At 59.9% G+C, this 24,699-nt stretch overlaps 1 protein-coding gene across 2 annotated transcripts in view; it reads left to right on the top strand.

Moving 5' to 3' along the window:
- The window catches only part of CELSR3 (cadherin EGF LAG seven-pass G-type receptor 3), a 34,422-nt gene extending 9,885 nt beyond the window's left edge, over positions 1–24,537 (top strand). The window contains exons 2-36 of one of the 2 annotated variants that reach the window (XM_074879256.1): positions 1,137–1,769; positions 3,390–3,612; positions 4,070–4,185; positions 5,032–5,120; positions 5,545–5,702; positions 5,872–6,035; positions 6,504–6,629; positions 6,806–6,975; positions 7,200–7,385; positions 7,532–7,642; positions 7,920–8,088; positions 8,334–8,475; positions 8,667–8,787; positions 9,107–9,290; positions 9,382–9,483; positions 10,105–10,119; positions 11,721–11,815; positions 12,544–12,753; positions 13,135–13,318; positions 13,828–13,977; positions 14,190–14,367; positions 14,673–14,840; positions 15,173–15,299; positions 15,469–15,675; positions 15,783–15,957; positions 16,519–16,631; positions 16,934–17,013; positions 17,664–17,790; positions 18,429–18,542; positions 18,721–18,857; positions 18,952–19,058; positions 19,700–19,873; positions 20,010–20,210; positions 20,391–21,471; positions 22,180–24,537. In XM_074879256.1, coding sequence (XP_074735357.1) covers positions 1,137–1,769; positions 3,390–3,612; positions 4,070–4,185; positions 5,032–5,120; positions 5,545–5,702; positions 5,872–6,035; positions 6,504–6,629; positions 6,806–6,975; positions 7,200–7,385; positions 7,532–7,642; positions 7,920–8,088; positions 8,334–8,475; positions 8,667–8,787; positions 9,107–9,290; positions 9,382–9,483; positions 10,105–10,119; positions 11,721–11,815; positions 12,544–12,753; positions 13,135–13,318; positions 13,828–13,977; positions 14,190–14,367; positions 14,673–14,840; positions 15,173–15,299; positions 15,469–15,675; positions 15,783–15,957; positions 16,519–16,631; positions 16,934–17,013; positions 17,664–17,790; positions 18,429–18,542; positions 18,721–18,857; positions 18,952–19,058; positions 19,700–19,873; positions 20,010–20,210; positions 20,391–21,471; positions 22,180–22,207 — 6,365 coding nt within the window. In that variant the 3' untranslated portion in view covers positions 22,208–24,537. The remainder of the gene's footprint in view (positions 1–1,136; positions 1,770–3,389; positions 3,613–4,069; positions 4,186–5,031; positions 5,121–5,544; positions 5,703–5,871; positions 6,036–6,503; positions 6,630–6,805; positions 6,976–7,199; positions 7,386–7,531; positions 7,643–7,919; positions 8,089–8,333; positions 8,476–8,666; positions 8,788–9,106; positions 9,291–9,381; positions 9,484–10,104; positions 10,120–11,720; positions 11,816–12,543; positions 12,754–13,134; positions 13,319–13,827; positions 13,978–14,189; positions 14,368–14,672; positions 14,841–15,172; positions 15,300–15,468; positions 15,676–15,782; positions 15,958–16,518; positions 16,632–16,933; positions 17,014–17,663; positions 17,791–18,428; positions 18,543–18,720; positions 18,858–18,951; positions 19,059–19,699; positions 19,874–20,009; positions 20,211–20,390; positions 21,472–22,179) is intronic. The other variant, XM_074879257.1, reaches the window with a different exon arrangement.
- The last annotated feature ends 162 nt before the right edge of the window (positions 24,538–24,699 follow it).

Here is a 24,699-nt window from a genome sequence, read left to right as displayed (position 1 = left end):
GGGCTGGGGCAACTGTGATCTGGAAGGGACCGGTGTGAGTTTTATCTGGACAAGGTATAGGGCTTGCTGCCTGGCGGGTCCCCAGCTGGAGTAATTACCGTCTCTGCCTCGCTGGGAGGGGTGCGATGTGCCTGCTTGTGCTTGTAGCAGGGTTTCCTAGAGGAATTAGGAACATGGTCACATCTGTCTGTCTGTCCAGCTTCCATCTTGGCCAGTATTTCATAATTTACAGCAGTGTGTGACCCTCCAAAATAGCAGGATGTGTTGGGTTTCTGGGAGCTGAGTAGATGGGGTGCGGCAGGGGACCAAAAATTGCATGGCTGCTAGGGTGGGTGCTGCAGTGGGAGCTGCACCATTGCCTGTCCAGGCTGGTGCTGTGCTGCCTGCACCCCTGAAGCCTGAGCTGCTGGCACGTGAGTGTGCCAAACGTGGGGGTGAGATGCTGCTGAAGGCCAAGGTCCTGGGAGAGCAGGCAGGCATGCTCCAAGTGTGTGTGCACACTCCATGTTCACGCCTGGGAGATCGCTCGGGTGGTGCAGGGTCCCAAGAGGAGGGAGTTTGTTTCCAAGGAAAATAAAGATTAAAGAGAATTAAACAAAACGGAGATGGGCCGAGGGAGGAAGAGACGTGGAGCAGATGGTGAGAAGGGGGAAAGCAGGGAGACCGGCACAAAGCTTTGGAGACCCTGGAGGAGAGAGGAAGGAAACGGCAGGAGGAGAGCACAGGGAAAGGCAGCGTGGGGGAGGCAGACAGGGCGCAGCGGGGAAGCAAAACACCCCCAGCCCTGGCATCGGCTCCTGTGTTTGCCCAGCCTCCTGCTGGGACTTCCTTCTGCCCCAGTCTTACCAGCATCTTTGTTCCTGAGAGCTCAGTTTGCTGCCGAGATCCAGGATAGGGAGGAAACGTGAGAGCTGTCTCAGTGGAGAGCCTGAGGGGATGGAGAAGGTGCAGCCGCACCCTCCAGCCCAGGTGGCACCCTGCTAGCCTCCGGGGCTGTGGCTCCAAGCTTCCTTAGCCAAGAACTTGGGCCTTTTGGGGGCTGCACTGGGGTGTAGGGCTCTGCCCCGAGGTGGGAGGGAGGAGATCCTCCAAGCAGCAGGCAAAGACCTGCAGTGTGTCCCTGTTCCCTCCCACAGATGGGATCCACAGCGTGACGGCCCAGTGCGTCTTGCGGGTGATCATCATCACGGAGGACATGTTAGCCAACAGCATCACGGTGCGGCTGGAGAACATGTGGCAGGAGCGCTTCCTCTCCCCGCTGCTGTCCACCTTCCTGGAAGGGGTGGCCACAGTGCTCGCGACGCCCAAGGAGGACATCTTCATCTTCAACATCCAGAACGACACGGACGTGGGCGGCACGGTGCTCAACGTCAGCTTCTCGGCGCTGGCACCGCGGGGCGGGCGCTACTTCAGCTCGGAGGAGCTGCAGGAGCAGCTGTACATGAAGCGCATGGCGCTAACAGGTGCCTCCATGCTGGAGGTGCTGCCCTTTGATGACAATGTCTGCCTGCGGGAGCCCTGCCAGAACTACATGAAGTGCATCTCTGTCCTCAAGTTCGACAGCTCAGCCCCCTTCATTGCCTCCCCCTCCACCCTCTTTCGGCCCATCCACCCCATCACTGGCCTGCGATGCCGCTGCCCGCAGGGTTTCACCGGGGACTACTGTGAAACAGAGATCAACCTCTGCTACTCCAACCCCTGCCTGAATGGTGGGATTTGCACCCGCAAAGAGGGGGGATACACGTGTGTTTGCCGCCAGCACTTCAGTGGTGAGTGCCCGGGGCTGGGGGGGCGGGTGGGTGAGCGGGTCCCTTGGCGCTGCTGTCACCATGGCAGGGTGCTCTTCCCAGTGTCAGAGCCCCTCTTTGCCCACAGAGGTCCAGCTCTGCTCCTGGCTCTCCGTGTTTCCATGGTGCTGGATGTGCAGGGCTGAGGTTGCCATAGAAATCTGTCTTGTAGGGAGCTGACATGGAGGGCTCCTGGGGACCCTGGCCACTGCCTCCCAGCCTTTTTCACAGAGTGGGAGGACCAAGCTGGGCCATGCCAGGCTGGGGCACAGAAGGCTCCTCAGCCCTGCCCCATGCCAGTGGGGTAATGGGCTCTGGGGCTATCGGAGGTGCTGGTTTCAGCCTATGCCAGTCTTCAGCTGGTCTGGCAGAGGTGTGGAGCCCATGCTGGCCCCACATGCAGTGGGTGAGCTGCTGCCCACCCAAAACAGAAGGGGAGGCTGGGCCTAGCTTCCCCACCAGGCAGGATCTGATCCAGGCAGATCTGCTCCTAGCTGTGGGGGGAGTCCCTGGGCTGGCCAGTGTCTTGTTAATGCAAGTCCCCAGCAGACTGTGGATATCCATGCCCAGCCACTGGCAACCTGGGGGTGAGGGAAGGTGGCCTGTGGCTTCTGGGGAGGGAGCCCCTGCCTTGCCCTCCCTGCCAGGAGGGAGTGTGGCAGCAGATGGCTGCCTTGGAGCTGCTCTCCTGTTGGTGGCTCCTGGTGAGATAAGCAGAGTCAGTGGTAATTAACCCCCGGCATTTGAAGCGTGAACAGCCATTAGCAGATGGGTTAATGAGCTCGTTTCCCTGTCACTTCATGCTGTCTCCTCATCCTCCTTATGTGCCATGGAGCAAGTAATGGGAGCAGGGCCTGGGGCATAGGACTGCAGCTGAGCAGTTCCCTGTGTGCTGTGGGGACAGCATGGAAAAGGGGCTGGCCAGATCCCCTGCACTGCACCGCTGAGCTGGCTTGGGGCATCCCCATTACCGACGCCAGCGAGGTGCAAGGATATTTGGTGTCCCTCATCTTTCTGGTTTCTGCTTGGCTTTTGCTCTTATGTCAGGCCTGCACGCAGGGTTAGGAGGCTCCTGGTGCTGTGGGTGAGAGTTTCATAGCTATTGGCAGGGGAACTCAGTGGCACTGGGCTTTCTCCACACCCTGGAGCCAAGGCTGCAATGCCTGTCCCAGGCCTGTACCGTGGCAGTGTCCAAGGAGGCACTCGGCATCACCAGGACTTTCCTGGCTTGTCCTTGCCTCTCCATCCTTAGGACTGTGCAGCCCAGCTGTTGCCAGTCCCCTCCTGTCCCATTCCCATGCCATCCTGGGTCCAAACTTGCCCCTTCAGCCGGAGCTGGCATCCCATCCAGCCCAGTGGCTCAGGCTGCAGGGCTGGTGGTGGCAGCCAGCTTGCTGGCTACTGTGGGGAACACCTGGGTGACACCTGGGATGTCACATCCTTCACCTGCCCCCAGCCACCCCACAAACTCCTGCGCCTTGGCTGCCCTGCCCCAAACCGGGGCTGAGGTCTGCACTCCCAAGGCAAGGAGTGGATGAGTGGCCGCTGCGTGTTTGCCCTCAGCCAGGATGTGTCCCAAGCCTCTCGTCTTGCTCCCGCCAGGTGAGAACTGTGAAGTGGACAGCCGCTCAGGGCGCTGCGTGCCTGGCGTGTGCCACAACGGCGGCACCTGCACCAACAGTGCCGACGGGGGCTTCCGCTGCCAGTGCCCAGCGGGTGGCTTCGAGACGCCCTTCTGCGAGGTGTCCACACGCTCCTTCCCACCGCGGTCCTTCGTCATGTTCCGGGGCCTGCGCCAACGCTTCCACCTCACCCTCGCCCTCTCGTGAGTCCTCTCTTTCCTCCACTGGACACCAGCACCTGCTGGTTCACCTGGCCCTGCTCTGGTGGCTCTTGTGCACCCTGGGCCTGTCCAGGGACTTGCTGATGCTCTCCAGACCCCTGCATTACTGGCTTTGCCTCACCATGGGGCTGCCCTAGTGCCTTTAGCAAAGGGCTCTGAATCTGCACTGGCATGTCTCCCCTGGCATCAGCTCATCCCTTCCTTCAGTATCTCTGCCCTTCCCTGCTGCCAGCTCTCTGCCTCCATGCAAGGCCCCCATGCTCCCAAAGCATCTGCTGGATCAAGCTCCCAGCCCCTTCCCAGCTGAGCTTGCACCCAGGGCCAGGCCCGGGTCTCGCCCTGTCCCTGTGCTGGGACACTGGTGCATGCCATGGGAGAGCGGGGATCTCTGCATGCTCTTTGTGCACACCCTGCCCTCCTGCTTCCTCCCTTGCCTCAGGTTCAGCACCGTGGAGCCCAGCGGCCTTCTGCTCTACAACGGGCGCCTGAACGAGAAGCACGACTTCCTGGCAGTGGAGATCATCCAGGGGCAGGTCCAACTGAAATACTCCACAGGTAGGCTCAGCCCTGCCTGTTGTAGGATTTGTGCTGTGGGAGCTGCAAGAAGGCCTGCTCTGAGCAGGGAGAGCGGGGTGCTGCCCTGGATGGAGCCCATGCTAAGGGAGACAGGGTTGAGAGAGGTGTTGGTCAGCGTCAGTGGATGGCACGGGGGACGAGTGTGTGTCATGGGACCCTCCCTAGGCTTAGGAGTGCAGGTGCAGCAGGAGGATTGTGAGCACAAACCAGGACAAAGCCTTTAGAGGCCTCTGCTGCTGTTCTGCCCCGTTATATCACCACAGGACCCTCCTGCTCCCAGGGTGTTTGCTATCCTGTTGGTCTCATCCCTGCTACCTTGTGCCATTGCTGTGCCCATCCTGTGCCCATCCTGCCTGCCCCAAGGGCTGTCAGGATCAGCTGCCAGGAGCCCTGGGTCCTCGTGTTAACAACTGGGGCTTCCCTCCCATCTTGGGTCCGGCACTCCTCCCCTCTCCCCTCCACGCAATGCCTGGTGGCCATTCTACTACTGCTCTGGTTGGGCTGATCCCCTCAGGGCAAGGCCCAGCAGAGGGCAGCTGGCAGGGGGTCAGATGCACAGTGCCAGGGCACCCCCGGCAGTCAGCCTGGACAGAGGAGCCATCCTGGGATGCTGGCTGACAGTCCCAGGGCTGCAATTCCCCCTGGCACGCTCCTGCAAGGCTGCAGCAGGCAGAGGCCAGCGTGCTGAGCTTGTATCCCTGTAGCCCTTCTCCATCTCAGTACAAGACCATCAGCACTGCAGCAGGCTTGGTGCCTGCAGGGGGGGTGGGCATGTCCGAGGGCTGTCCAGCTTCCCTCAGCGTGCCATCATTCCTGTCTCTGCAGGAGAGTCCAGCACAGTGGTGAGTCCCTACCTGCCGGGGGGTGTGAGTGATGGGCAGTGGCACACACTGCAGCTCCACTACTACAACAAGGTACGTGTGCCCCAGCTGTCCCACCACATGCCTGGGCCTTTCTCCCTGCCAGACGTGAGCAAGCGGCTCTGCCTCTCCTGTTCTTTGGCTCTGCCCCATGGGGGAGGCTAGTGGGGGAAGGTAGAGGTGGTGTTCAGCCCTTGGGGGTGGGTGCAGTGGAACAGACGGCTGGGTGCAGGGGTGATTGACCCTCAGGACTGCACTTGGAGGCTGCAGGAATGCACTCCACGCAGTGTCCTCGCCCATGTCCATCTCTGGCGCTGCTTGCTGGGCTCGGCTGAGATGTCCCTCCTGCTTCGCTCCCACCTCCAGCAGCGCAGCGGTGCCTGGGCCATGCTCAGGCCCTTTCCTTGCTGTTGTGCGAGCCCTCAGGTGCCTGGGTCTGGAGGCAAGTGTGCTGCTAACACCCTGCCTTTGGTTTCAGCCCAAGGTCAGTGCCCTGGGGGTGGTGCAGGGCCCCTCCAAGGACAAGGTGGCGATCTTGACAGTGGACGAGTGTGATGCCTCAGTGGCCCTGCAGTTTGGCAGCGAGATTGGGAACTACTCCTGTGCCGCAGAGGGTGTGCAGACCAGCTCAAAGAAGTGAGTTCCTTGGGGACTGCTGGGCACTGCTGTGGTGGGGAGAGGAGCAGGCCACTTGGGTCCCCTGCGGAGTCAGCCCTTCACATGTGGGACCTTGGCTGTGTGTGCCTGTCCCCAGCTGGCTGGCTTGAGGCTGCTGTAGCTCTTAAAGCCCTTCTGTCTTTTGTAGGTCCCTGGATCTCACAGGTCCCTTGCTCCTCGGAGGGGTCCCCAACCTTCCGGAAAACTTCCCTGTCACTCACCGTGACTTTGTGGGGTGCATGAGAGACCTATACATCGACAGCAAACGCATTGACCTGGCCTCCTACATCGCCAACAATGGAACTGCTGCAGGTACCAGTGCCTCTGCTCCTGCCAGCCCCTGCCCTGGGAATTGCCTTTCCTGCTCACACAGCAGCATTGCTGAGCTGTAACAGCGCCATGGCAGCATGGCTGGAGCTGAGCATCTTCCCATCAGAGAACAGGGCCTCCAGAGCCCCCTAAATGAGCCAGTCCCCACCCCAGCTAATGTTTTGGGAATGTCCCCTGATCCCAAGCGCAGAGCCTGCAGAGCTGGCCTGTCTGAGAGATACTAGATAGTCAGTCCAGCTCCACAGTGTCTTTCTTCTGGCATAAGGAGCAGCAACAGCCTTGGTCCTCATCCCTGAGCAGGCAGGGTCTGTGCAGAGAGGCTGAGCAGCTGGGCTCAGGCATCCCTCTGGCAGCCAGGGAAAGGGCTGGTGGGCAATGGTCCTTCTCAGTGTGGGCTGGAGGAGGTGGTGAGCAGGTCGAGGTTGATGTGGGTGACTTTGATACCTCCAGGCTGCCATGCCAAGCACACGTTCTGCGACTCCAGCCCCTGCAAGAATGGCGGCACCTGCTCTGTCAGCTGGGGAACCTACTCCTGCCTCTGTCCTGTTGGCTTCGGGGGAAAAGACTGTCGCCACCGTGAGTGAGCGGGCGCTGCTGGGCATGGGCAGGGTGGGTATGTGCAAGACTGTGCTGGGGTTGCTGCGGACGCAGAGTAAGGGGTCCACGTGAGATGCACTAGCTCTGTTGTCCTTGCATCTAGTGCTCCCTGTGTAGTCCCTATCCCTTCTCCTCACCTCCAGTTTCCTTTCCAGCCATGCACCATGCCCACTATTTCCAGGGCAACAGTGTCCTGACCTGGGACTTCAAGACAGATGTGAAGATCTCAGTGCCGTGGTACCTGGGGCTGGCGTTTCGGACACGCCAGCTGGACGGGGTGCTTCTGCAGGCCCATGCTGGCCAGTACACAACCCTGCTCTGCCAGGTAGGGCCACAGCACCATGCTTCAGCCTCTGCTGGCGTCTGCTCCAGGAGAGCAGGAGGACCCTGCCCTCCATGTTGACTCCAGCCCAAGCAGAGGGTGGTTGTGGGGAGAGGTGTTTAGCAGGGCTGGGTTTCCCTCGCTGTGCTTAGAGGAAGGGGAGGCTGGAGGCAGCCAGAGTTGGTGAGGCCTTGGCTCACTTCTGCCATTGCTGGTTCCCTCTGCAGCTGGCTGGGGGCCTGCTCTCCTTCATGGTGAGCAGGGGGTCCGGGCGCAGCACCAGCCTCCTCCTGGACCAGCTGCGGCTCAGCGATGGGAGATGGCATGACCTCCAGCTGGAGCTGCGGGATGTCCGCAGTGGGCGAGACTCCCGCTACGTCATCACCCTCACCTTGGACTTCGGGCTCTATCAGGTAAGTGCTGCTTGAGACCCCGGCACCAGAACAGGAACTGTGGGGGTGTTTGGCATAGATGGGCTGGGCTGGGCCTCTGCACCCTCGGAGAAGGCTGGGGCAGGGCTGATGCCAGTTGCCCCATGTTATTCCCTTTCCTTTTGCAGGATACGGTGGTTGTCGGAAATGAACTGCATGGGCTGAAGGTGAAACACCTGCACGTGGGGGGAGTCCTGGGCTCTGGTGAAGTGCAGAACGGGCTGAGGGGCTGCATACAGGCAAGTCCGTTGCTCTGAGCCTTCCTTTTCCGGTTACCTGGAGGGCTGGAAACACAAGCCTGGCAGCTGCTGCCAGCATCCATCGTGCTGGTGACACTTCCTCTGGTGACACTTCCTCTGAGCGTTCAAGGCTCTGGGGTGCTGTGGGGCAGCCATAAATCAACACGGCAGGGGTGAATGCGGGGGTGACTGCCCATGGGGGTTTGTGGAGGGCAGGAGGACTGGAGCCTCGTGTGTCTGTCCTAGCTTCACTCTGAATTTGTCACCTGCATTGCAGGGTGTGCGACTGGGTGACAGTATCACCGGGACCGTGCTGCCCAAGCCCAGCCATGCCCTGCGGGTGGAGGCTGGCTGCAGCGTGCCAAGCCCCTGCGACTCCAGCCCCTGCCCAGCCAACAGCGTCTGCAAGGATGAGTGGCAGAGCTACTCCTGCGTCTGCCAGCCAGGTAGGGCCTGCAATGTTCTGCCACCTCTTTGCTCTCCATGCCTGTCTGTCCTCTCCCCTTGTGGCTCCCTCCTGGCCTGTAACTGCTATCCTGTCCACCACTTGGGCAAGTCACATCCCTGTCAGACACTCATTAATTTTTCTGGAGGGCAGAATCCCTCCTGAGCCTGCTGAATCCACTCCTTGGTGCTCTGGCACCTCTCACGGGGAAGGTGCTTTACACAGTGCTCTCTGCCCACACCTCAGGGTATTACGGAGGGGACTGTGTGGATGTGTGTCACCTCAACCCCTGCAAGAACAAGTCGGTGTGTCGCCGCAAGCCGGGCTCACCCCTGGGCTACGTGTGCGAGTGCGGAGGGAACTTTTTCGGGCAGTACTGCGAGCACAGGTGAGACGTGGGGCACAGGGCAGGGCCATGGGCTCCATGCCTGGCTCTGTGATGCCCTCTCTTCCCGGCTACGTGACCAGGGACCTCTCAGTGCCACCTGGCTCCTTGGAGCTGCTGAGCAGTTGGGCCAGTGGGAGGAGAAGGCCCAGGAGATTTGGTTGCTGTAACAGTGGAGGTATTTCTCTCCCTAGGATGGACCAGCAGTGTCCGAAGGGCTGGTGGGGGAACCCCACCTGCGGACCCTGTAACTGTGATGTGAACAAGGGCTTTGACCCCGACTGCAATAAAACCAACGGGCAGTGCCACTGCAAGGTGAGGGGCAGCTGTGCCCATGGGGACGTGGCCCATGGCTTGCCTGGAGCCCTGCTTGTCCTTGGTGCTGTTCCTTGTCCCCTCCAAAGGCCTGGCAGCTGCCCAGACCCTGCTTTGTGTGCCTGCTTCTGGGCCAGATCCCTACTCAGCTGTTCTGTGCGGCCCTCCTGCCCCAGCACAGTGACAGTGGGGGCAGTGGGAGTGCATTCAAATCAGGAGAGCCTGGCCCTTCTCTGCCCTGGCTCTGGTGGTTCCCCAGGCACCATCCTTGGCTGCTGTCCCAGTGGGCTGGCTGATGGCTGTCCCTGTCTCCCCTCAGGACTTCCACTACCGCCCCAAAGGCAGTGACACCTGCCTGCCTTGCGACTGCTACCCCGTGGGCTCCACCTCACGCTCCTGCGACAGGGAGACGGGCCGGTGCCACTGCCGGCCCGGGGTCATCGGGCGCCAGTGCAATAGCTGTGACAGCCCTTTTGCCGAGGTGACGCCCAGCGGCTGTGAGGGTGAGTGTGGGCATGGTGGGGAGCTGGTGCTGTGGGGCTTGGCATCAGTGGCCCCTCTGTGACCAGCCCCCCGGGGTGCGTGTCTCCACAGTGCTCTATGATGGCTGCCCCAAAACCCTGAAGGCGGGTGTGTGGTGGCCCCAGACCAAGTTTGGCTTCTCAGCTGTGGTACTGTGTCCCAAAGGCTCCTTGGGTGAGTGGGGGATACGATGGGGAGGGGAAGGGGCAGCCTGGCTCTCCTGCCAGGGGCTGTAGCAGCCCCAGCAATATCACTTTGTTCTCATGCTGTCCCAGTCCTGTTTAGCTGGGCTTGAGGGCTGGGAGAAGGAAGTTGGAGGAGAAAATGCCGCAGCCTGGGGGAGAGCAGAGGGGTTGGGCCATGGGGCTAGGGCTGGGAACAGGCTGTGGGGTCTAGGCCCATCATTCAGCCCCCAGGGCTGTGCTGTTGCCTCGGTCCCCACCTTCTCCCTGCTGCTTTTTGATTTCAGCAGGCTTAAGGCTGGGGTCAGGCCTGGCACGGTAGCTCAGTGCCCCAGCGCCTTGCTGCGGCTCTGCAAGCCTCGTCCTCGCCGTGTGCTGCGAGGGGAGCAGGGCACAGCATGCCGTTAGGTGAGCGTCTCAGGACCCGAGCTGGAGGAGGCCGTTCTCAGTGGTGGCAAAGGTGTGAGCAGGGTGTCTGGGACTGTAGGGCAGCGCAAGCCCCAGGGGACGATACAAACCCTGTCCTTCTCCAGCCGTTCGCCCCAGGAGGAGGCAAGTTCGGCTCCTAACTGTTGTCGCTTCTCTCCCCGGTTCTCTCGCCCTCCGTGCTCAGGCTTGAGGGGTGCAGGTAAGGTTGTTCCCATCTCCTTCCCCCTGTGCTGTAAGGGCTGTGCCACATGGCTTTCCCTCCCTGCTCCCTGCCTGGCACCCTGCACACCCCTGCGCTTTCCCTGCTGCTTCTGGAGCTGCCAAGTGTCTTGCCAACGCTTTGCCTGGCCTCACTGTTCCTACACGCTATTCCCTGCTCCCAGCACACTAACCAGCACAAACCTGGCTGCAGCCGCATGCAGCTCCTGCCACCCGCTTTCCTGAGCCTGCAGCGTTGGCTCGGGGCAAGTCCGAGCTCTGCTCCCCGGCTGGGATGGATCCTGGCTCTGCCGGGCTGGTGCCGTGGGTGGTGAGGCCAGGGAGGCCATGGAGGAATGGCCGTGGGGTGGAGGAAGGGGGGAGCTGTTTGAGAGGGGGGCAGTCGGATGGGGGCAGGAACTGGTGGGCATGCACAGCACAAGGTCTCGTTCCCTCTGCCTGGCTGGCAGGGGGAGGCAGAGGGACCCAGGGGCCAGATCCTGCCCAGATCTGCAACTGAGCTGATCTCTGTTTGTTGCCGGGGCAAGGCAGCAGTGTGGAGGTTTCTTTGTTCTCCCTGCTCCCAGCTGCAAGGGCACTGGTCCCTGTGCTTGTGCAGCTGGGAGAAAGATGGTTGGGGAGGACAGCTAGGAGCTGGAGATGGTGGGAGGGGCGCACTAGTCACTGGGGCTTTTCTGAGCAGCAACTGGAGTGTGATCCAGGCTCCCTCTCCCCACCCTGGACATGCTGCTGCCCTCTCCCAGCCACGTGCACCTGGCAGGGCTCCCTGTGCCCTGGTGCTGTCCCCAGCAGGGCCTGGTCCACGGTCCTAACAAGTACACTGGGGTCACCTGGGTTCCTCTTGCCCAAACTGTGCGTGGAGAAACTCCCAGCCCAGGACACTGCTCTCCGTGTCGGCTTTAGCAGCGTTTTTGGTGGTGGTCCCATTCACTGCTGGTATCTCCATTGCTGTGCAGTAGTGCTTGGGCCTCAGCCAGGGACTGGGGTCTTGCGCTGGCTACTGAACCCACGCTGCTGGAGGGGTTCCCCCATTCCACTTGACTGCAGGGGCTCGTCTCTGGGGTGGGTTTGCCAGCCCCACCGCAGGGCTGTTGTTCTCCTGGGCTGACTTTGCCCTGTAGAGAGAGGCAGGGCCTCAGCAGGCATTGCAGGCTGCCAGCCGGGGGGAGCCTAGAACTGCATGGGCTTCAGTAGTTTGGGGTCAGATGTGCCCTGAGGACACAGACTTCCCCACCAGGAACCAGGGACTTCCCCAGCCCAAGTCCTGCCAAGTCACTTGTTCCTCTTTGCAATTCTGTGTGATGGCACTTGGTGTGATGCAGCCCAGAAGCACACATAGGAACCCAGCTCCTGGAGGGAGGGGACAGCCGCAGCTTGCCGAGGTGATGCAGACCAAGGGTGCAATGGGTTGCAGTAGTGCAAAGCAGGAGGATGGCCCTGGGGTGTTATAGGCCCTCCCCATCACTTGCTGGTGCTGCTCTTTGGTATTAGCTGGTGCAGAGGGTCCTACTGAGGGGGATGCTGCAGGGGAGACATGTATCCTGTGCTGAATTTCAGACATATCCTTCCTCCTGGCTTTAGGTGCAGCTGTCAGACACTGTGATGAGGAGAAAGGCTGGCTGGAGCCAGATCTCTTCAACTGCACTTCACCTGCCTTCAAGGAGCTCTCCATGCTGGTAATCCCCTCTCAGCTCTGCAGCCCTGACAGGGCAGGAGCCATATGAACAAGGGCTCACGGCCAGGTTTCAAAGAGCTCAGCTCTCCATGGGCACCTAGAGTAGGAGAGGGCCTTGCCACAGTGCTCAGCACCTTTCTCTTCTCATCTCCTGCCCTCAGATCCATCCTGTGGGAGCATTGGTCTGAGCTGAAGTTCACTTTGTTTTAGTCTGATCCTTTGAGTGTCCCCATCAGAAACAATGTGTGTTGTGCCTCAGTATTTAAGAGGAAAGCAAATAACTGAGCAGGGCTGAATTGTTTGCAGCTGGCAGGATGTCTGCCCCACGGGACATCTGTAAGCCCCAGACCCTTCAGTGACAAATCCCTTCAAAGTATCCAGGCAGGTCTATTGAACACTTGCATCCCACCAAGGCTGAACTGTAGCTGAAACCAGGAGAGTTTCCAGGGAATTATCGCTAGATGCTTGCCCTGTTCTTTCATCTTCTTGGCCTCTGTCAGGTATGGTACTGGGTTAGCTGGGCCCGGCCCAGTGCAACTCCTGGTGTGTTGCTGGAGGCTGGTTGTCTGCCAGAGATTCTCCCTGTTCTAGTGACCACCACTGTGAGTGTCCCTGGCTTATGCTGTGGTTTCAAAAATCATGTCTGGGTCCAGAGTGCCTGCAGCATCCCAGTTTTCCAGTGAGGAATCTGCTTAATTGTTTAATCCCCTCCTTTCTCTTCACTGGCAGCTGGAGGGCTTGGAGAGGAATGAAACTGAGCTCAACACAATTGAAGCCAAGAAGCTGGCCCACCGGCTCAGAGCAGTGACGGACCACATGGACCACTACTTTGGCAATGACGTGCACATCACCTTCCGCCTGCTGTCCCGCCTCATGGCCTTTGAGAGCCGGCAGCGTGGCTTTGGCCTGACAGCCACCCAGGATGCCCACTTCAATGAGGTGAGTCTTTCACCAGATCAGGGTGGCATCTGATGCTGCTTCTCTTTATCAGCCACCCTGAGCCTCGGTCTCTGTTGGGATCGAGATGTTGTGAGACCATGTCAAAGTACAGGACTCCCCAGTGCCACACAAACCCACAGCAGCGAGACCTGTGGAGGCCACCTGCATGGTCAGGGCTGGAGCACAGGGTGAAAGTCTCTGCAGGATGCTGGCTGATGAGCGTTGAGGGTGGGGGCCCATTGTAAGAGAAGGTATCCCTCTTTCCTGAGCCCTTGTGCAGCAAGCTGGACAGAGAGCACAGTGCTACAACCTGGGGGTGGTCAGGATGGGGCCCAAAGGCTCTGCTTCCCTCACCCCCTGCCCCGTGTCTCTCCCATGCAGAACCTGCTGCGTGCGGGCAGCTCCGTGCTGGCACCCGAGAACCGGGAGCACTGGGCCATGCTGCCGCACAGCGAGCATGGCAGTGCCAGCCTCATGGAGCAGCTGCGGGACTACTCGGGCACACTGGCCAGCAACATGAAACTCACCTACCTCAACCCCGTCGGTGTCGTCACCCCCAACATCAGTGAGTAGGATCTGGCTGGTGGTGGGGCCTGGCTGGGATGGTGTGGAGCCACTCCTCCGTCACACCCTGTCCCCTTCTCCTTGTCTCACTGCACCTCAGCAAGGGTGCTGAACAGGTTCTTCACCTCCTTGGTGGCTCTCTCAAACACGGGGAGGTGTTTGGTCTTGGTCCCATCCCTGCCTGAGGCAGCAGACACACCCTCAAGAGCCAGCAGAGCCAGGAGTGTGCTGCCCTCTCCGAGTTACCCCCAGTCAAACCTGAGTCTGTAGTGAAAAAGACACTGGTCCCAGTGGCAGGAGTGGCCTGTCCTACGGCAGAGCAAGGGCTGGGAAGGAGCACTGTAGATACTGGGATCTCATGTCATGCCCAACCACGGGATACATCTACAACCCAGCCTGTGGCTCATATGATCCCTTCGCTGGTGACTTCAAACCTGGGCTACCCTGGAGCATGGTTGCTCTCCAGATGGCCATCCTAGAGCTGGTTTTTACTCCCTTGCTCCTCCGCAGTGCTGAGCATCGATCGCATGGAGAACCACTCCCATATCCGCCGGCGCTACCCTCGCTACCACAGCAGCCTCTTTCGTGGCCAGCCCGCCTGGGACCCCCACACCCATGTTGTGCTGCCGCTGTCAGTGCTGAGCCCCCCAAAAGCTGAAGGTGAGCATGTGAACATCACTCGGGGAACAGCGTGGGTGGGCATGGAAGGGAAGATGTGCCCCTGCTGAGACCTGGCTCTGTCAGAGGTCCACAAGTCACCCCTGAGAGCTCAGAGCTTCTGACTTCACCGCATCCCAAAGGCTCCTGGTGGGTTCACAAGCTGCCTTCAGAACAGCGTGTGTGTGTTCTCACCATCCCCTTGTGTGCCTCAGCTGCCTCCACAGCAGTGCCCACGCTGGCTGGGGGCGAAGGGAACTACACTGTGGAGAACTCCCCGAGGCAGGCACTGCCGGAGCCTGAGCCCGCTCTCACTGTGATCATCCTCATCATGTACCGCACCCTGGGGGGGCTGCTGCCTGCACGCTACCAGGTGGATCGCCGCAGTGTCAGGTACGTCCTCCTCCCCTTTGCTCTCCACAAGCACCAGTGGAGAGAAGCTGGCTGGACTCTGCTCTGCTCCCTCTGGCAGTTGCTGTGTCTGTCTGCAACAGCTTGGGTTTGGTTCCCAGTCTGATGGTCTTGCAGTGCTCTGCCTGTTGCCACCTTGGCCTTGCTCTGCCCCATGTTTCCTGACCCCTTGGTGTGTGCTGGGCAGAGATATTCCTTCTAAGGCGACAGTGCAGGGCATCTGGGAAGTCCCCGGAGGGCTGCAGCTGCCAGGCACGGTGATGGCAGAGCTCCATCACTCCTTGCAGGCTCCCCAAGAATCCCGTGATGAACTCCCCCATTGTGAGCGTCTCTGTGTTCAGCAATCACACCTTCCTGCGAGGGCCCCTGGACACCCCTCTTGTGCTGGAATTTCACCTGCTGGAGACAGCCAACAGAAGCAAACCTCTCTGTGTCCAGTGGAACCACTCCAACCCGTGAGTCAAGCATGGCTGGGCTACTCTCTTTGAGCTGCTTTCCCCAGGCACCTCCTTGCTCCATGAGTCTCCCAGGCCATGATGGGCTGTGTGCCTGGGCAGCACTGGGACATGGGGGGTTTCCACCCTCTCCCAGGGGGTTCATTCCCACTGGGAGGGCACAGCAGAGTCCCTGCGGGGCTCTAGCTGCAGTACTTCAGCTGTAGGAATGCAGTTGTGTCTGCTGGTAGAAAAACCTTACTAATCACCACTCTTCTCTGCAGTTTCTTCCCCACACACCCCACTCCATCTGTCTTCTCTCCTAAGTGCCCTCTGCTTTTTGGTGGCTGCAGGACCAACCCCTCCGGCTTCTGGACAGCCAGGGACTGCGAGCTTGTGTATCGAAACACCACACACGTCCACTGCCAGTGCTCCCAGTTCGGCACCTTTGGGGTTCTGATGGACAGCTCGCACCGAGAGGTAACCTTGGGTTGCAGGTAGGGCGGGGGGGTGTTAGCCACTGGGTCCCAGAATAAGCAGGCACAGGCAGAAAATTCCCTGTGGGACACAAGTAGAGTTTGAGAACTCAGCAGGCCTCCTGCATCTCCCCCTAATGCCACCATTTGCGTTTGGTTCTCTGCTGCTGCAGCAACTGGAAGGTGACCTGGAGACATTGGCAATTGTCACCTATTCCTTGGTGTCTCTCTCCTTGGTGGCTCTGCTGCTGACCTTCTCCTTCCTGACCTGCCTCAAAGGCCTCAAGTCCAACACACGTGGCATCCACTCCAACATATCGGTCACCCTCTTCTTCTCTGAGCTGCTCTTTCTCCTGGGCATCAACCACACCGAGAACCAGGTCTGTGGGCTTGAACGAGCATGCCCATGGCAGTGAGGGCAAGGCATGGGCAATGCAGTTAGTATTGGCACAGTGGGACCATCTCTGAGTGGGTTTTGTCTCCCCAGTTTCTTTGCACTGTGATTGCCATCCTCCTCCACTGCTTCTTCCTCTCCACCTTCGCCTGGCTCTTCGTGCAGGGCCTCCACATCTACCGCATGCAGACGGAAGCCCGCAATGTCAACTTCGGGGCCATGCGTTTCTACTATGCCATCGGCTGGGGAGTGCCTGCCATCATCACTGGTAAGAGCTGCTCGTCCTACAGCTGTGCCAAAAGCGCTGGTTCTCAGCAGCCTCCTGATCCCCTGGTGTTACCTGGCTCACTTACCCAGTGAGAAGGGCTGAGGGTGGGCTTGCCATGGCCAGCAGTGCTGGCAGTGAGCAGTGCTGTGGTGGTCAGCTGGCGACCGTGTATCAAGGGCTCTCGTCTCACCTCCTGGAGAGAAGTAATTCCTCAGCACATCTCCCCCTGGCTTGTTCCATGGGCACGGGGCTGCTGCTGTCCCCAGGCTTGTGGTCGAGGTCTCCTGGTTTCCCAAGCCTGCGTGCTTGGGTGACCCGTGGCTGGCAGTAAACCTCTGCTGGGCTGGGCTGTGTCAGGGACAGCTGGAGAAAAGGAAATAAAGGCCCTGATGCTGGGGCTCGCAGTCCTGGCTCTTTCCCCTGTGGCAGGGACACCTGTGTGCAGGGCAAGGAGCAGGGAGAGAGCACTTTCATGGCCTTCAGTGCTGGGATGGGATCGACATGGCTTGGGCAAGTCCAAGGCTGCTGGATCTGGACCTGACCTCTCCCTTCTTCCCACAGGGCTGGCCGTTGGCCTGGATCCTGAGGGCTATGGGAACCCCGACTTCTGCTGGATTTCCATTCATGATAAGCTGGTCTGGAGCTTTGCAGGCCCCATTACTGTCGTCATTGTGGTAAAACCCTGTCCTGTTTCACCCACAGCCCTCTCCTGCCTCCCTTCTTCACACCGTGGGGCCCCTTCCTTGGCTGCCCATTGCCTGCCCCATTCTTTGTACTCTCCTTTCTCAGTTAGAGGCCCTCTCTCTGTCCCTCCTTGCTCCAGCCAAACCTGCGGGAGGCCATGGCTCGGGCATGAAGGGAAAAGGAGGGGATATTCGCGTGGGCCTGGCGGACCTGGAGTCTGCCCATGCTCTGCGCTGGGGATGTCAGGTCACCAGCCCTTGGCACAGCTTCTAATCAGTGCCAACACTTGCAGATGAATGGGGTCATGTTCCTGCTTGTGGCCAAGATGTCCTGTTCCCCAGGCCAAAAGGAAACCAAGAAGAAATCGGTTCTGTGAGTATTAGTGGCCAAACTCCCAGCAGAGCTCCTGTAGCTCGAGGTTTTTAGCATTTTCAGTGACCATCCTCCCTCTTTCATCACAGAGCGCCCCTCTGTGCATCAGTGTCAGCCTTGCAGCCACTTTCCTCTCCCACACCTGTCAGCCACATTAACCCTTCCTAAACTTTGTCCTTTCCTCTTGTTCCTATGTCCCCATCTCCGCACTTTCTGCCAGCCTGTCCCCCTTCACCGCCTGCCCTCAGAGCCACCCTTCATGTCTGCTTGGATTCAATACTCAGCTCTTGTCAACTGTCAGCACCTGCTTCTTCCTCTCCTACATGCTCCTTCTGAGACCTTTCCTCACTCCCTCCTGGGCCAGCCCTGGAGCTTGGCTCAGCTCTGTTTGCCTCCAAATGACCTGTGTCGTTTGGGCCCTGTGTTTGCCATGTGTGATCCAGAAGGGAAGGCCTGGGAGTCAGGGGGAGCTGAGCCGCTGTGCAGGGATGTGCCCGCCATGCTGGGCGCAGCAGGGAGGGCTGGGCAGGAGCACACTTTCCCCTCTGGATCTCTGTCTGTGAGCACTAGACTGTAGATTAACAATACGCACTAACCTCTTGGTGTGTGTCTGTGTGCCTGTCTGTCTGTCTGTCTCTCTCTCTCTCCAGCATGACGTTACGGAGCTCCTTTGTTCTGCTTCTAGTTATTAGCACTACCTGGCTCTTTGGCCTCTTGGCTGTCAACAACAGTGTCCTGGCTTTCCACTACCTCTACACTGTCCTCTGCAGTCTCCAGGTAACTGCCCGCCTCTGCCAGGGGAGGGCATGGGTCAGCCCAGGAGAGTGTCCCTGTGGTCCCCACGGCCATCTGTGGAGAGCGGGTGCCCTGCGCTGAGCCCCCAGCATCTGCTGGGCTCCTTGTCCCTCCTGCTGTCACCACTGTGGCAGCACGTGACTCCTGCCAGTCCTCGCTGCTGTGCCTGCGGTGAGTGGTGGTCTGGAGCAGGAGGTGGCTGCAAGGCACTTGGTTCAGAGGTGACATCCAAGGGGCAGCAAGGACCATCTTTGGAGGGAAGGGGCCTCCATGCTCTCAGAGGGCGGAGCAGGAGAGCGGCCTGCAGCATAGGTGTCAGACACCCCAAATATGACCCACAGCAGCACCCCGCAGACCTCCTGCCACCACTGTGGCTGGTGTTTCTTCAGAGGACCCTGCCAGCCAGGAGGACACCCCACCCTTTCCTCTCTCACCCATGGCCACCATGGGGCTTAGCACCGATCAGTGTTGGGGGGCTCTTTGGTGCATCTCAGTCCTGCTGGCCGCCTGGGCCGACATGCTGGGCTCCAGAGGAGCCAGGGACTGCCCTGGTGCTGGCGCTGCAGGTGAGCAGGTCAGCTGGCAGCAAGGGGCTGTCTCTCAGGTGTCTCTCCCCGCAGGGCCTGGCTGTGCTGGTCCTGTTCTGCGTGCTGAACGAGGAGGTGCGGGAGGCCTGGAAGCTGGCCTGCCTCAGCAAGAAGGGGCAGAGCGAGGAGGCCACGAGGAGCACGCAGGTGGGCGAGAGCAGGAGCAGCCTATGGGTCTGGGGACGGGCTGCCTGTCTGGGACAGGAGCTGATGGGGACATCCCTGATTCCCTGGGGGGATGGCAGATGCTGGTGGGAAGGCCATGCCCTGGGCTGCCGCAGCACCTCCTTAACCGGGCACGTGCCTTCTCTCCCCGCCTCGCCAGGGCCCCAATGCCTACAACAACACAGCACTGTTTGAGGAGAGTGGGCTCATCCGCATCACCCTGGGGGCCTCCACCATCTCGTCGGTGAGCAGCGTGCGCTCTGCCCGCACCCACTCCAGCCAGCGGGCTTATCTCAGGTAGGGAGCGGCACAGGGCTCCGGGGTGCTGGGAGTGCCCAGGCAGAGCCAGGGGCTCCTGCCGCTGTGACCGTGCGGGCCTCCTGTCTTTCAGAGACAACATGACAGCACGTCAGGGCTCGGTCCTAGATCACAGCCTGCTGGCTCATGCCGGCCCCACGGACATCGACGTGGCCATGTTCCACCGTGATGCTGGGGGAGGTAAGGCTCAGCCCTGTGCCTGGGCTTGGGGCCGACCCCGCGCATCCCTAATCAACTCTTGGCTCAAGGAAATTCTTCCCGGTGCAGACTCTGGCTGTGTGGTTACGTTCTCCACCCCGTGTTAGCTGTGACTTCCAGACATACTGTGGACAGGAGGGAGAGGCAGCAACTGTGTCATTTAGCACAGCCTCCTCCCAGACAGGTGGCAAAGGGCATATCCAGTCTCTGAGGAGATGAAAGGGAGGAGGCAAGGCCGGGGGCATAGGCTGTCACAGGGTCCCTGGGGACACTGGGCTCCCCAGTACAGCACAGACATTTGACTCGCTGGAGTGAGACCAGCCGGGGCCACTCGCGACTGGGGCTGGGGTGTGGGACGGGCAAGCAGAGGCTGAGGGAGGGGGGTTTGCTCAGCCTGAAGGAACAGGAGGCAAAGGGGATCTTACGGCTGTTTGCAACTGCCTTATGTGGAGGTGCAGTGAGATGAAGCCAGGCTCCTCTCACAGGCACCTGGTGATAGGGCCAAGGGAGCAGGTGCAGGCTGCTGCCGAGGGAAGGGCACTGAGGGTGGTCGCCGTTGGGGTTGTTCTGCCTTCCTGGCCCTGCCACCGGGAGTCTCTCCCACATACACCATGTCCCTGCAGACCAGGATTCAGACTCGGACAGTGACCTGTCTCTGGACGAAGAGCGCAGCCTCTCCATCCCATCCTCAGAGAGTGAGGAGAATGTACGCCTGCGGGGCCGCTTCCAGCGCCAGTTCAAGCGGGCGGCACACAGCGAGCGCCTCCTCACTAACCCCACCAACACCACTCCCAAAGGCAAGTCCTGGGGGGTCTGGCGGGGAAAGGGGTGAGCTCAGGTCCCTGGGGGCCAAGCTATGTCTTGTGATGGCTTTGATTGTTGCTCACAGAAGTATTCTCTCCCTCTTCACTGGGGCCTGTTTTGCTTTGCCAGATGTCGATGGAAATGACCTCATGTCATACTGGCCGGCTCTGGGTGAGTGTGAGGTTCACCCCTGCTCCCTGCAGAAGTGGGGCTCCGAGCGGAAGCTGGGATTCGACATCAACAAAGATGCAGCCAACAATAATCAGCCAGACCTGGCCTTGACCAGCGGGGATGAGAACTCCCTCACCCAGACCCAACGGCAAAGAAAAGGTAACGGCCTGGAGCAAGCGGGCAAGGGTGGCCTTGCCTATCTCAGGTTGACATGGCCCTGAAGGTTCAGCATCAGATCCATCTTGTCGTGTTCTTGGGGAGGTATGGCTTATCTCCCCCAGCTTTCGTGCTCTTTTCACTGTTACGCAGAGATTTGACTTCTCTTTCTGTCCGGTGCAGGGATTTTGAAGAACCGCCTCCAGTACCCTCCGACTCTCCAAGGCCTGCCGTCCGTCGGCAGGATGACAAATGAGTTGACATGGTACAAGACCTCCACGCTGGGTCACAGGGCTGTCCCTGCCGCCTCCTACGGCAGGATCTACTCTGGGGCGGGCAGTCTGTCACAGCCAGCCAGCCGGTACTCATCGCGGGAGCAGCTCGACATGCTGATGAGGAGACAGATGTCCCGGGAACAGCTGAGCAGACACAACTCAGGAGAGTGCTTGGAAGCCCTGCCCAGCCGGCATGGCTCCAGGGAGGAGCTGGACACTATCCCCAGCAGGCATGGGTCTACTGAACACCTGGAAAGTATCCCGAGCAGACACGGGTCTAGGGAAAACTTGGATCTACTTGCTGCTAGGCCCAGTCAGAGAGATCATGGGAACACGCTGCCCCGGAGGCAGGGCTCCAGAGATCACCTTGACACTTTACCCTGCAGATTTGGGTCAAGAGAGCAGCTAGACTGTGGGCCAGTAAGAGAGGTCACTAGAGAGTGGCTAAACACATTGCCAAGTAGGCAAGTGTCCAGAGACCGAATAGACACATTGCCAAGTCGTGATACTTCTCGAGAACAATTGGATTTGCTTTCTAGAAGACAGCCTTCAAGGGACCAGCTAGCATCAGCTAGACAAACTTCAAGGGAGCAGCTGGACTTTCTGTCCAGAAGATCTAATTCCAGAGAGCCTCTGGACACAGTGCCTAGCAGGCATCCCTCGCAGGACAACCTGGGGAGTCTCTCTAGGAGGCAGCTGTCTCGGGAAAGCCTAGAGCCGCTGTCGAGGAGACAGCCTTCTAGAGAGAACCTGGAGGCTATTCCCAGCCGACATCCCTCCACTGAACAGTTAGATATCCTTTCTTCCATCCTTGCTTCTTTTAACTCCTCCGTCCTGTCCTCGGTGCAATCTTCCAGCACGCCTTCAGGCCCCCAGACCACCGCCACCCCCTCTGCCGTGCAGACCTCCTCGACGCCCTCTGCAATGTGCCCCTCGACACCTCGCTCTGCCACCTCCCACAGCATTTCAGAGCTGTCGCCAGACTCAGAGTAAGTGTGTCCCTTCCTCATCCAGGCCTTGTTCAGCTGGTTTTGTGCATCGTCCTCCTGCCTGGCTCCTTCCCAAAGCGGGTTTTGTCTGGGGAGAGAAGGCTGTGTAGGAGTGAGCCCCCAGGGTGTCTCCTGGTGCTGAATAGTGACTGGGCAGGGAGAACCCTCAGGTGTGACAGCTCTGGGCACTTGCAGTGCAGCACGGGCTGAAGCGTCATTGATGTGATGGCCCTTACCTGTGGGCTGTGGGGGCTCAGGGAAGATGCTTTGTGCAGCCAGGCTGACCTCACGGCTGGTCTCCTTGCTCAGTGCTGGCTGTAAGTCCCAACGAGCAGATGTATGTGAGGGCTGGGCTGGCTGGAGAGGAGGAGGGGGCCCAAGTCCTGCAGGAGCCCTGCCTGCCCCAGCCATGTTTCTCCCCAGGGACCCCATTCCAATCTCATTTCTTCCTCTCCAGCTCTGCTCCCTGGTGGTACTGCTGCCATCCCATCCCATCCCATCCCATCCCATCCCATCCCATCCCATCCCATCCCATCCCATCCCATCCCTCCTTTCCTCTTCCCTGAACTCAGGGATTTGGCAACAGTTGTTCCTGCCTTGACACGGGAGTGGGTTTCTGCTCTGTCCCTGTCTGGCATAGCTGGGGGAGGCAGCTGGAGCCCAGGGGACATGCCACAGTTTAACACTCTTTTTCTTTCTTCCGAGAAGAATAGCAAGAAACGAGGGCCATTCCTGAGGGGCCGAAGCTGTCCACAAGAGAGACAGAAGAAGCCGGGCCCTTTGCCTAGCCAGGCGCTGCCAGCTGAGGTTTGGTGTCCCCAGGGGGCAGGGGCCAGAACTGATGGTGGTCAGAGGCCCAAAACCAACCCTGCCTTCCCCTGCCCTCCGGGCTGAGGGGCCGGCAGCCCGCACCACCCACTGCTAGGAGCCTCCAGGCTCTCGGCTGCCGCCGTGCTCCCCGTCGCCTGCCCGGTGTGACAGGTATGGCAGGAGCTTGCTTGGGCGAGGGTGGCATCGCCGAGCTCTTCCTCTGTGAGCCGTTTGTATGCGGTGTGTGCGTGTGTGTGCACGGAGGGCGGGCAGGGGCAGGGGGGACGGAAACAGAGCCCAGGATGTGGGGGTGGGGGAGGGTTTTTCTACCTTTTTGTATCTTTGTAATCAGAGAGAAGAGAAATTTCTATGGTTATTTTTACGGATGGTCTGTTCCCAGGACCTGGAGCATTTATTTCACCAACAGCCCTTTGCCAGCCTTCCTGGGGGTACCAGGGACTGTGATCCTGGTGGACTGGAGAGACAGTGCCGGGCAGCCCTTATGGCTTTGCCAGCACTGCTTCGTCCCATCCGCACTGCAGGGCAGCTGGCCCCGCTGCCCCTCGCCCTCCCATCGTGCAGCTCCACCCGTGTCTCGATGTGGCCTTTGCCTGGCATCCCTCAGTCCCCTGCAGCCATGCTGGCCCTACAGCCAGGCCCCCCTCTGCCCTCCCGTAAGACCCCCCTCGGGGCTGCCCCCCGTCCATGAGCCAGGACTCTGCGCCAGCGAGAGCGCAAACAAGCGGGGCAGTGAATTGAGCGCCCGCTGAGGGGGGAAGCAAACTTTGCTCTTCAGTCCCATCGTGTACCAGGGTGGTCCCACTCCTATAAGCGCTGGTTTCCTCTGCTCAGCAAATGAGCACTGTTTGTACCCACTGTATGTTGTGCTCTTTAACCTGCCTGTTATAGAGCAAACCTCTGTTGGTTTGTGGGTCCAGGCAAGGAGCTGAATGACCCTAGCTCTGCTCAGCAGCAGGCTAGGCCGTTCCCAGAGCCAGCGCTCACTCTGCAGAGGATTAGCATCTGCAGGAACATGATGTGGCTCCACTCTCAGGGTCCAGCATTGCCCACAAAAGTTGTATCTAGCTGGTTCCCTGTGGGCTCTGTGTACATACGCACACGTCCCTGCGCTCTCTGGCTGGCAGAGGACCCCAGCTCAGAGTAGCCTGGATTTTGGGAGATGAACAGCACTTTGCCCTCTGGAAATCCAGGCTCCCCTGATGGTTTCTCTGCTCTGCTGGGGGTCAGGCCCTGGTCTCCCACTGGCCCTGCTGCAAGGCGACACTCCTCTGTGCCTACCCCAGCCTCGGACCAGGAGCATTCGGCTCAGGGGGGATGGCACGCTCCCTTTCACCTGCCGAGCGTGATGCCTCTGCTCGGCTGCCCCCATGGTGCTCTCGGGGCTGCGTGACAGCATGCTCCTTACTGCCTTACTACCACACTGCCGTAGCATCTTACTGCAGCCCAGCCTGACATGTTTACAGGAGGACCTGTGCTGCTGTCCTCCAGGCCCCCAGGGAGGCTGAGGCCTCTCGGCTACCTCCCTGAGTCAGCAGGGAGAGTGTGCAGGGAACTGAAGGGCCGGGTGATGGGGGTGCTGTGGGCCTGGCAGGGGCTGCCTGCCCCAGCACAGCCCTGACGAGGCAGGCTCGCCACCACCCTTCTCCCAGGAATGGGGCAGGAAGGGCCTCCTGACATGTTTACATGCCATTCAGGACCAGCAGCACAGAGGGAAAGCGAGCCCGCCCCACATGCTGGGAACAGCCGGGCCCCTCCATGCTGCCTGTCTTTGCCTTTGGGAACAAGCTCGTTTACATGTTTCTCTCCAGCTGTGCAGCACTAGTGCTGGAGTCCTGGGGTCCTGTCCCTGCTACACTGTAGGGCCCATGTTTCTGCCAAGTTGGGCATAGGGGCTCTTTGTGCTCATGCCAAATGGAGAGCAAGTGACAAGTGCCAAAAAGTAGAGAGCAGCGGAGCTGGTGGCTGTCCCCACAGAACTGGGATGGTCAAGAAGCAGGAGTCAGTCTGTGGCTTGGTCCCCGATTGTAGTGCTGTGGCCTGGGCTCTGGGGAGCATCCTCCTTGGGTTTGGGTTTGGGTTCGTTTTGTTGGGGGGTTTGGTTGGGTATTTTTTTTCCTCTCTCCATCTCCCAATTCTGTGAGCAGGGAGCAGGGAGATGCCTGCATCCCCCCGCCCTCGGCTGTGTAAAAGTGTGTCATGGAAGCGCCAGATTTGGAAATAAAAGTCTATAAAATACTGCTGGTCTCTCTGCCGTCTCTCCCTGTGCTCGGGATCCGTGGCTGGGGCCGCGAGGGCAGCGCTGGGGCTCGAGGTGATGCTGGAAGGGGGGCTTGGGCAGGAGCTCGCAGCCAGCTTCTGGGCTGAACGCTGTGGCCTGGGGCAGGGTGACCAGGTGAC

This window comes from Strix uralensis, chromosome 10 (assembly GCF_047716275.1).
Source record: "Strix uralensis isolate ZFMK-TIS-50842 chromosome 10, bStrUra1, whole genome shotgun sequence".
Classification (NCBI taxonomy): Eukaryota; Metazoa; Chordata; class Aves; order Strigiformes; family Strigidae; genus Strix; species Strix uralensis.
This window is presented reverse-complemented; position numbering and strand designations above follow the sequence as displayed.